Source organism: Pangasianodon hypophthalmus, chromosome 13, assembly GCF_027358585.1.
Source record: "Pangasianodon hypophthalmus isolate fPanHyp1 chromosome 13, fPanHyp1.pri, whole genome shotgun sequence".
In the NCBI taxonomy this organism is placed as follows: Eukaryota; Metazoa; Chordata; class Actinopteri; order Siluriformes; family Pangasiidae; genus Pangasianodon; species Pangasianodon hypophthalmus.
In genome coordinates, this window is record NC_069722.1 from 4140764 (window position 1) to 4152616 (window position 11853).

The 11853-nt window shown below is 39.5% G+C and overlaps 1 protein-coding gene across 1 annotated transcript; it reads left to right on the forward strand.

Annotated features, from left to right (window-relative positions):
- The first annotated feature begins 821 nt into the window (after positions 1-821).
- Positions 822-11524, forward strand: ccdc47 (coiled-coil domain containing 47). Its single transcript, XM_026916776.3, has 13 exons — positions 822-932; positions 2729-3025; positions 4349-4441; positions 4542-4716; positions 4972-5093; positions 6077-6142; positions 6359-6460; positions 6587-6697; positions 6791-6876; positions 7975-8033; positions 8176-8285; positions 8367-8534; positions 9179-11524. The coding sequence occupies exons 2-13, from the start codon at positions 2741-2743 to the stop codon at positions 9257-9259; spliced, it is 1458 nt and encodes a 485-aa protein (XP_026772577.1). The 5' UTR covers positions 822-932; positions 2729-2740; the 3' UTR covers positions 9260-11524.
- Positions 11525-11853: the final 329 nt, after the last annotated feature.

An 11853-nucleotide genomic window follows, 5' to 3' on the forward strand; every position in this document is an offset into this window, starting at 1 on the left:
CCTTTCTTTATATTTAATATTTTTCTTTATATTTTTTATGTGTATATTTTTTACGTGTATATTTTTTATGCATATATATATATATATATATATATATATATACATATATATATATACACATATATATTTGTATTTTCTTACTTTATGTCGGAACAGTTGTATAAAGCATTTCATTTCGTACTGTGTATGGTTATGCATGTCACAAATAAAATTTGAATTCTGAATCCTAAACATGTCATTACTGATCAACTACATTCGAGCTGAGAAAATAATTATAAAATTTTCCACCCTGAATAAATTCTGCAGTTAATTGTATTTTTTTTTAAATAAGAGTTTGGATATACTGGAAGCTGATTATTCATAGCCATGGTTTAAATATGGTGAGACTCTTCTTGTGAGATATTTTTGAACCCTTCCTCAAACACCATGGCACCACCGTGAAATGTACGTGTGCGCATGCGCAAACATGATGCGCCTTTGAGGAGGGTCGTTCACGACCGAGTCGGATCTTTGAGTCGGATCTTTGATTCGGCTCTTTGAGTCGTCTCTTTGAGTCGGCTCTGTTTTACGTGAAGGCTGTGAATCGACTCTCATGTATGAGCTGCTGTAGTTTTAATAGATGTTGGAAATGCTGTTATTTACACTTTTAGTAATATTTCATTTAAAATGTTTTAATGGAAACCAATTTTAATTATCATAATCTTCTAAAGGAAGCACAGACACAATAACGTTAATGATGAAGGAGTCGGCTCGTTTTGGTGAGTTGAGTCAAATGATTTGACTCACTGAAAATAATCTGAATCCTAACTCTAATGCGCATGCGCGGTGCAAAGCTGGTCATGATAGACCCTGGTAGTCTGGCAAGTAAGTGCTAACTGCGACCACAGGGCCCAGCTTTAATATTTTTTCTATTAAAGGAGGAAATATCGCAGGTAAATATCTAAACTGTGCGGTTTTGTTGCTCTTTAGCAGTTTTGCTGAAACAAATGTAGCGAGAAGTGAATGTTTTCTCGATATTTGGGTCGTTTATATGCTTTAAGACTGGCTAAGCTAGCTAGCTAGTCGTCGCTCGTGCTTCGATTGAGTGTCATTATAAAAGCTTAATTATTATTATTTTTTAAACATTTTCTGTCACGGGATTAAAACGCATAGTTTATGTTTATACACGCTGTAAAACAAGTGGGTATGTGTATGTAACATTAGCATGTGTATGTAACGTTATCTCTCTGCTAATGCTAACTACTACATTAACGTTACCTCACTGAATAAGCGCACGTGACGCAGTTTTAGTTTCGCCAGCGTTTGCTTCCTGATCAAATTTAACATTTTAAAATGTCAAACAAACTAAAATGTTTACGACTGTTTTGGGAACGTAGTTTGTCAACTAGCAAATCAGGGTAATGTTAGCTAGCTAGCAGGTGATAAAGCTAAACCGCTAGTCTGGAGTTAAAGGGGTTTATGTCTAGCTAGCTAGCTAAAGAGTGCTGGCTAGTTAGAGCTCAATAATTCAAATGTAAATCTCATCCAGCCCCATAAAGTAAGTTCTTTATAATACACTTTCTCTCCTCCCTCTTTTTTTTTTCCTTCCTCCATCAGTTGAGTGAAGGTTAAAGTGACAGTGTGAGCAGGAATCATTAACACAATGGGAACTCTAATCCTTTACTGGGAATGACGTATGGCTGTGCACTTATTCAGGCTTCAGTAAGCTTTAATCCTGGTCAGGGTCTCGGTGGATCCGGAGACTATCCCGATCCTGGTCAGGGTCTCGGTGGATCCGGAGACTATCCCGATCCTGGTCAGGGTCTCGGTGGATCCGGAGACTATCCCGAGCCTGGTCAGGGTCTCTGTGGATCCGGAGACTATCCCGGGAACACTGGGCGTGAAACGGGAATACACCCTGGACGGGACACCGGTCCATCACTGGGCAACACACACACACACACACACACACACACACACACATTAACACATAGGGGCAATTTAGAGTCACTAGTCCACGTGTCTTTGGACCGTGAGAGGAAACCAGAGAACCTGGAGGAGACCAGCACGGACAGGAGAAGCTCAGGATGGAAGCGGAGACCCTGAAGCTGTGAGATGGCAAGGCTGAGCCACTGTGCCACCATGGCTTTGCACTTAATCATCAAATTAGTTTGTCTGTTTAAAGAGATTCGTGGCTCTGATGTTTCTCTGAATCTTTGTGTGAATGTAGTTGGCTTTTGTCTGGGCAGAATAAGCTTCAGGGATATTCCTTTAAAATGTTTGAAAATGATTTGGTATCATATAATGTACAAAGTGTTAACAAATTAGTAAAAAAAAATCTCTCATGTTAGAGATTTCCTCCAAGCAACAGGTGACAAGTTTTTAAAAAATTTGTCATCATTTATTTCCCTTAAAGCTTGCATGAGGCTGATCATGTGTGTAATTTAAGCTTTAGCACTAATTTTGTTTGGCGTTGGGAGTAAACTGGGCAGGGATCTGCCTCGTGGTTACCAATAACAGCAGGTGAACATGGGGCATGAGGGTGCTTTAACTGTCTGTGTGTACAAAATGTGTACGCTCAAAACATTTCGATTTACACACAACTCTCCCCCAGGCCCCCGGCCATGGAAACGTATCCAAACTAGAGGTCGCCTTGCTGTAGTTCGTACATGTAAATAGATTTTCCGCAGTGTTTATACAAGACCTGAAGCTGTATCCGTCTCGTCTTGGTTTGTTTCTGTGCTTCCAGGCTGAGTGAGCGATGAGGCGCTGTCTCTTGCTGCTCCCTGCGCTCCTGCTGCTGCTGGCTCTGCCCGACACCAGGGGGCGCTACAACGACGACTTCGATGACGGAGAGGACCTGGCCGAGTTCGACGACAACGACTTCGCCGAGTTTGAGGACGTTGCCGAGGAGCCGGCGGTCGAGGCGGAGAAAGAGCCTCCGACCAGACCGGCGCCTTCGTCTGCTCCCGAGGAGGACGACGAGGATGAAGCCACGGTGGAGAACGAGGACGGGCAAGACGAGTTTGAGGATGGAGATGGACAGGTGAGTCTGACGCACATTCACAGCTGATTCGGAAACCGATGTCCGGTGTTCTGGTCTTCAGCTGTTTAACCGTCTCGTGCTCCAGCGTTATGGGAGACACTTGAAAACTACACTTTTCTGCTTTCTCTGATAAAACAACAGTGAGAACAAATGCAGAAAAATCATTTTACTGAAGAAAAAAAGGGCATGGAATGTGAAAGACACATTCGCCTGTGGTAGCGCTTCACGTCAACTTAAGTTAGATGAAGTTGTTAGTCGGCTTATGCGATTATAACCATTTCATTATTCCTACATGATTTAACACTGCCATGATATCCAGTGACTTTTACTGTGATTACAATATATAACTAATTGTGCACGTTTGCTATTAAACTGTGCAAATTTATTCTTCTTAAGCTCTAGAAATACATGAGATTTTACTCATTGTTTAGTTTTTACATTTACTCTGAAGAAGTTTTTAAAATATCTTTTCAGACAGCAGCCTAATTGCAAGAACAATTGTAACGTACCAACTATTTGGATTTAAACCTGATGAAAAGGGTCAACCATTCAATCCGAATAAAATGTCATGCAAAATCTGTAATAAAATGTAGTAAAACTAAAAATTTTGAGTTTTCGAGATTGCCACTGCCAACAAGCAGTTCCTGACTTACGTTTCCCCACTTAACAATCCTCCATCATGTGTACCTTCACAAATCCACAAATTATGATAGAAGCAGTCATATGTGGTGAGATTTATATTTTGTGTGACATTTATAAGTCTGTTCTGGACGAGTAAATTGTTAATTGATGATTTTTTTTTTTTTAAACGGTAAATCACAAGCAGGGAAAAATCAGTATCTTACACATGACATGTTTGGCAGGCAGCAGAAATCATATGGGTGTGAGCATGGCCTTTTCGGTCCGTAAGAACAAACAGAGGAGCCGCTTATTATTCTGCAGCGATCACGCCTCAGCATTGCCTCCCTGCGTCCTTGCTGTTGCTTGAGTCACATCTAAAAAGGAAAAAAAATAGTAAAATTGTTTTTTCTTCTCTCCCTTTTGAGATTTTCTGTTAGCATTGTTGGCTTTTCTGTGGATTAATGAGTGTACTCATGGATGAATTTAAAAATCCCAGGAAACATAAAGTGAAATATTTCAAATAAACAGCAATGTTAGAAAGAAACCTCTCTACACTTACCTTTCATAAATGCAGTTTGGAAAGGAAAAGCATCGTCAGTCCTGGGGTTAGGGAAAGTGACGCGTACTCAAGTTTTATTTAAAATTAGACTTAACTGTGATTTAACTGAACACACAGTTGTGGTCTTGTGTGTGCTTTTCCAGGATCAGGACATTTACAGCATATATGACAACGAGGAGTTTGAGGGCCACGATACGACCAGCCCCTCTAACAAAGACACACTCATCTACAGAGAGGTAAACATGTCATGCCAGTCGTGCATGTGTACCACTTTAACACATCAATATCAATACGCCGAATGACAGTTGACACAGATGTTCTACTGATGTGTCTTAGGTCCCAGCACATCTGCAGAACAGCTGGGAGAGCTACTACATGGAGATCCTGATGGTGACGGGCCTCCTGGCTTACATCATGAATTACATTATTGGCAAGAACAAGAACAGCAGGCTGGCTCAGGCCTGGTTTAACTCGCACAGAGAGCTGCTGGAGAGCAACTTCGCCCTCGTTGGTGAGCGTCTCTTTTCCACACGACTGTTCTCAGACTTCCCTGACCCGAATTTCCCTCTTCTTTCCCGTCTCATTTACTCTCATTCTAAACTCTTAATCGGGGTGATGTTAAGTAACGGGTTATGTTACTCTTAGCCCAGTGTCAGCTTGTCTGTTCTGTGTAGCTTTTAATTACTTTTTTCCCTTATTTTTCTTATTGTTGAGATTTATCACTTTGCTGAGTAGGCTGATTTTTGTTCTGCTGTGTGATGTGCAGGTGATGACGGGACGAGTAAGGAGCCCACCAGCACGGGGAAGCTGAACCAGGAGAACGAGCACATCTACAACCTGTGGTGCTCAGGACGTGTCTGCTGCGAGGGCATGCTCATTCAGCTCAAGGTAGTTTGGCAAAAAACATGGAATGTTCAGCCAAATAAATAAATAAAATAATAACATAATAAAATGTGTTCCGCAGTTTCTCAGCCAAGACGTGTTTCTTTCACTTTGACCTGGAGCTCAAGGCTAATGTCTCTAACAAGCATATTACATCATGCAAACTACAAGTCGAAATCCATCACTAGGGCCGGGTACCAAAAACCGGTACCCAAAAGGCACCAGCTGAAATATATCGGTACTACAGAGTACTGAAAAGTCTAAAAAAAAATATTTGGTGCCTATTTCCAATACTTTGGGGAAAATTTATATTGTAAAGCATTTAAATAAATAAAGAAGAAAAAGAAGATGAAAGGAAAATGATTTCTGGAGTTTGACTGGCTCGTTGATGCATCATGAGATAATTGCACATTGTATAATAAACAATCCAAAACAGAAATGAAAAAGAATTCTTTTCAGCCATAATTTTTCTTCGTTTAAATTTTCTGAGAACTGAATCATGATTGCAGTATCATGAATCAAATCAATAATGAGCAAAAATTAATGAGGTGATTTCATGTTGCAGGTGGGATCTCTGCCAGTGCCCAGGTCCGTTCTTCTTGAGCTAATGTAGTCGTACACGAGGAAAACGCACCTTTCACTATAGCAGAAAGGCCAAGGGTGTCAGTTGAGATGAAGGAGGAGTGTCACGGAGCAATAACTAAATTTACAGATTTTTCAACTGTTGAAGCTTTAGGGTAAACAGAAGCTGCATGTCAGCAGTATAGCTTATATGATCAGCTGTGTTTACAATATCGTGTGCTTTGTTACAATTAGAACAAAGATTCTGGAAAAAAAGATAAGGTATTGGATCATTATCGAAAAATTACCCAGCTGTAATCGGTTTACTGAGTTGTCCAGTCCTGAGTGTAGACACGTCTTTGGGAATGTTGTTCAACACTGTGATATTACAGGATATTAAATGCAGCTTTATTGAATTGTTTTCGCAGTTTCTTAAAAGACAGGATCTGCTGAATGTGCTGGCCAGGATGATGAGACCTGCTTGTGATCAAGTGGTAGGTGTATATATACACACACACACACACACACACACACACGCTCGCACGAACACATCCGAACTGGAGCTGTTGTGTTTTATCTCACAGGATTTTTGGTTGTGTGGTGTGTGTTTTTTTTTTTTTTTATTTATTTTTTTTTATTTTTTATTTTTTTTTTTGGGAAAAGCAAGAGTTTTTCATTTTTTCTGTTGCTTGTCCCTCATCTCTCCACAGCAAATCAAAGTAACTCTGAACGACGAGGACATGGACACGTTTGTGTTTGCAGTGGGAAACCGGAAGGCCATGGCGCGCATGCAGAAGGAGATGCAGGACCTGGTGAGGACGCACTTTCTGTCCTCTATAGCAAACGAGAGCTGAATGTAGCTGAAACTTTTTTTTTTTTTTCCTTTTTTTTTTAAACTTTCTCTGTGTTTCTATCTGTCTCGTCTCGTTCTCCTCCAGAGTGAGTTCTGCGGGGACAAGCCCAAGTCGGGGGCAAAGTACAGCCTCCCTGACTCTCTGGCCATCCTATCAGAGATGGGCGAGGTCACGGATGGAGTGATGGACAGCAAGGTGAGGTGTAGGAAGCTCGCAGCACAATTTGATATTCTTTGCATTCTGATATTTCATCTTAACAAATCTTTTTGATTTTCTTTTGTCTTTTAGATGGTACATTACATCACCAACCATGCCGACAAAATAGAGTCCATCCATTTCTCGGACCAATTTTCTGGTCCAAAAGTTATGCAAGAGTAAGTGATTGATATATATGTATATATTTTTGAGGGGTATGTGCTCCTGAGTGTATGGGTGTGAGGTTGAACCTTAATTAACGTGCGAAGTGTCTGGTTGCCTGCACAAGAGACAATTTGCAAACCTGATCATGTGACCTTGATGGGAAGAACGCAGACCGATCTTCAAAACTAAGATGCTCATGCATGCTGTGGGTTCCAAAACTTCTTGGGTTCTTGCTTTTCTGGTACGCCTGTTCAAAACGTCAGGAAGTGTGCTTGAAAGGAAATGCATAGGGCCCTGGTTTTCTACTTGACACCCGAATTTGTGTGCGAATGCAGAAGCAGAGGCAATGTGAGCGGCATTGTTCACACTCTTATGTACAGATGGAGGATTAAAAATGTTGTCCACAACATGGCACGCCAGAGATAGAAAAAAAAAACCTGTCTGTCAGATTTCCAAGTCGAACTGTGAAATGTTTAGCAATTTCATGCACAGTGATGTTAAACACACTGACGAGCTGTGTATCTCTAGAAAACTTTCTGCAGTAGTTGTGATTTTTGTCATGTGCTGCATCTCGGAGCAAAAACTCTGACCTAATGATCAAAGTATTGACTAATCTAGACAATCCAGAGGACTGGTCCGCAAAACAGAGCTTTCTGTAGGTTTTAATTTCGAATAGTAACTAATAGGTTAGTGTTAGTACTTAATTACATAGTTATATCTTTACAGTTAGAGCAGGATTTCTAATAATTTGTTAAATAAATGAATGAAACAAAAAAGGAGATCGTGAGTTTCTCTCATGAGCCCATTTGTTAATCAAGTGACCCCACACACAGATGCATACCATTTTATTAGCATTATCGATATAACACCACAGAGTCTTTTTGGGAGATGACACTTTGAAAAAAATGCTGTAGCTTTTACAGATGTGCTTGAAACACTGTAGACATGAGCAGACAGGAAGCATAGCTTAAATATTTGCATGTATGGTAGGGAATTAAACATTTAAATCAGTGTACTGGTCTTAATGAACAAAGTGGGAATTTAAACGTGACCATTCAAAAACATGGCAAAGTGGTTATTAATATTTTTCATGCTGTTGTGGTGTGTTTTAGGGAGGGTCAGCCCTTAAAGCTCCCTGAGACCAAGAAAACGCTGCTGTTTACATTTAACGGTGAGAGACATTGAAACACAGAGGACACATCATCTATTAATTGTTTGCTTATAATGTTTCAGAATTCTGTACCTATCAGACCGGGACGTTTTCTGTCTGGGTTTGGTATTAAAAGTTGGAATAAATGTGTGTCTGTCTTTAGTGCCTGGAATGGGTAACACTTCTCCCAAAGACATGGACAGCCTGCTGCCACTCATGAACATGGTGATCTACAGCATCGACAAAGTCAAGAAGTTACGCCTCAACAGAGAGGTGAGTACACACACAAACACACGCACACTCAGAAGTGTGTAGCTTATAACAGATTACTTTATAAAGTGTGTGTGTGTGTAGGGGAAGATGAAGGCAGAACGGAACCGCGCCCGTGTTGAGGAGAACTTCCTGAAGCAGACTCACGCTCAGAGGCAGGAAGCTGCACAGACACGTCGGGAGGAGAAGAAGAGAGCGGAGAAAGAGAGGATCATGAACGAGGAGGACCCTGAGAGACAGCGTCGCCTAGAGGTAAGAGATAGAGACACAGATAGTGGTGAGCGGTTAATGGTGGAGAAATGCTAAGACCAAAATAAATAAATAAATAAAAATCTAGCCAACGGAATAGAACGGGTGACCATGAGGCTCGTATTAGTCAAATACTGTGGTGGACATTTACCTCAGACGATGAGTAGTGATGCATGTTTTTTTCATCGTAAACATATAATATTTGATAACGTTTGTGGTCAGATTTATTATTGTATTTGTCACCTGAAATGCAAATTAAATCAGTATATAGCAGTTGCTTTTAGATAATCAGTGTGTTGGTGTCTTTCAAAATAGAGAGAATGAAACCTTTAAATGTGATTTTCCTACTGAGAAGATCTAACCAGCCTTTAAAATGCTATTTTTAAAACATTATTTGTGATTTACATACGTGCAAAGCAGAACCTTACAGTTCAGGAAAGTCTGTACTGTTCAAAATGTCATATTTCACCAGTTTTATCATATCGCATCACTTCAGGCTTTATAGGTATCTTCTTATAGGTATCAGCTCATGGATCACGTATCGAGATGCACATTGCATGATACACACCTCTTCCATGAAGAGTTCTTGTACATAATTAATTCCTTATCTGTGTGTGTGTGTGTGTGTGTGTGTGTGTGGCTCGCAGGAGGCTGCTCAGCGTCGAGAGCAAAAGAAAATGGAGAAGAAGCAGATGAAGATGAAGCAAATTAAAGTGAAAGCCATGTAAAAAACACACACACACACAGCTTCCATAGCTGCTGGCATCTGAGAATGTATCCACTGCTTCCATTGATTGCTAATATCCAAACTTGTAACTGTCCGACAGCTGTTCACTATCAGGTCGTGTTTTATTTAAAGAAAATGTTTCGAATTTGATTCTTTGCTGCTCCACCGCTGTCCAGTCGTGACCGAGTGAGTCACTGGTTTATTAATGATGTGTGTGAATGTTTCCAGTCATTGAGAGAGTTAGTCCTGGGGTCGTCACTCTTTCTCTCAAAGCGCTGGTGTAGATGCGAAAGCTGCACCTCCTAGTCTTTTAAAGACCAAATGTAGTGGAAAGTGAAATCCTGATTAATTGGAATAAAAACTGGAGTTGAATTTGAGATTTGCAGTTTGCAAGAGAGCGATCTAAAATCTGAAACTGAATTTCACAATTAAGGGTTGGTGACTTGTTTAAAAATCAAAATGAAGTGCACATACAACAATCAATCAATCAATAAATAAAGAAATAAAAAGCATTCGTCCTATTTGGTAATTCACATTTTTAGATTCGCTTTCAAAGTAACGTCCAGGTAGCATCCAGGCAAAAGCAGTCGAACATAAAAATCCTTTCTCTTTTTCCAGATGAATTCTATCATACTTTTATTTTGAATTTCAAGCATTTAATCACACACTCATAAGTGTGAAGTTCAGTTTGAGATTTTAGATTGCTGTGTTACAAACCATCGAATTGAATTTCAGCTGGTAATGATACAAATTCTAACATTCCGATTGCATTTAAATTAAAATTGCTAATGGCCTGATTCTAACTCCATAAATAAAACCTGCAGCCCTTAGCAGAAAAACAAAACAAAAAACCCAAACACTCCTGGTTTAGTAACAGCATCTGAGCAGCCACCTTTAATAAGTACACTTTAATCTGTGAGAGATTATTAGATATAGGATGTAGGACCGTGTGAAAGCAAATACACTACCTTTAAATCTAGTACATGAAGAGAGATCTTTTATTTAGTCAGAATTTTAACAGCAGTATATATGTGTAGCTTTGTGCCAATAATGTGAAAATGATGGGAAAACTTTAAAATTGGTTTATTGAAGCTACTAAACTGCCGGTGAAATATTAGCTTTAGCGTTCAAAGTCTGTTTTATTTTCTTGATCCTAATCCAATTTATTATCGAGTGGAAAGAAACAATTCAAATGTTATAAGTTTTAATAATGAGAGATGAATTCTGTTATCCCCAGATTAAATAGATTCCCAATAACCACTTTTAAAAGTACAGTTTGTAAGGTTTAGAAATAAAATTATACAATTATTAGAAGTCTAGAAACAAAGATGGTTAGAAATAAAAACTAATGATAAAGTGAATTGCAATATGACCATGCACTGGATCTGGTCTAGTTGATTGATATCAGGCTTCTGTTAAAATATTTCTGGCCCTGAAATTAGCGCCACCCCCATTTTCTCAGCTCTGCTCTTTTTTTTTTTTTTTTTTTCCTTTTTCTTTCCTTTTTTGTTTTTTTTTAAATACCTCTTTACTCACAAGAGTTCTAATAAAGGGAATGGGAGGTCTTGATGTTTTGATTTCAATTACAGCCCATCTCTCAGGCTGCAGAAGACTCTAGAAATGACAAACCACTCCTTTAAGTGTGTGTTTTTGTGGAGACGTAGAACTGCCGCTTCCCCGGGCCAGTTCTCTCCTGTAGGTCAGTACGGAACTTCCACATCACCTGAACGCTTCCCTTGATCCTGCATTGAGCTGTGCAGTGTGTAAGGGTTCTTCCATATCACAGGGTGATGTCACTGTAAAACCACGCCTCACCTGTCTCGTCACGATCTTCACACCTCAGAGCTCAGAGCTGTAGTTATCCTGCTTTCACCAGCTGATTTGTTTTTAGCATGAACCGGGTGAGTGAGGAAGCACACGGCGTGTTTTATAATACTGTACGCTTGCAAAATCTGCCAATTCAGCTGTTTTCTAGACAAAAGACAATTTTTCTTTTTATTAATGAGAAAGGGCTCAGCGTGTCCATGTCATCTTTGACCCACTACAATCAATTTACGTATTTAATACAAGTTTTTTTTTTTTTTTTTTTTTTTTTTTTTTTTTAAGATTTATATTTTACGTTTGCGGTTCATCTGTCACATGGACATGTTTGTTAATGCGCATGAGAGGCGCTTCACTTCAGCCTGTTTCTGTACTATTTGTCTTTTTGTCCAAAGAGACACTGAGCAAAACTGAATAAAACATGCACTGAACAATTTAACTAAAATGATTTGTTTGATTTTTTTTTTTTTTTTTTTTTTCAATTAATATGCAGTTTATATGCGGTTCTAGATGTGAGTGAAATCAGGTTACTGTCTGTCCAACGTAATGACCAGTGTTCCTGGGATAGGCTACGGATTTACCGCCAACCTGACCACGATGAAATGCTTACCGAAGATGAGTAAATGAAATTTTGATCATGTCAGTGTCGATCAAAAAGAAGCCATGTTTCTTTACCAGAGAAGCTCAAAAAAAGCAGAGTATCAACTGAGTATGTGAAAGACATTTACAGTAATGTGAGATTTTACCAAAGCATTTACATGCACTCAAACAGTC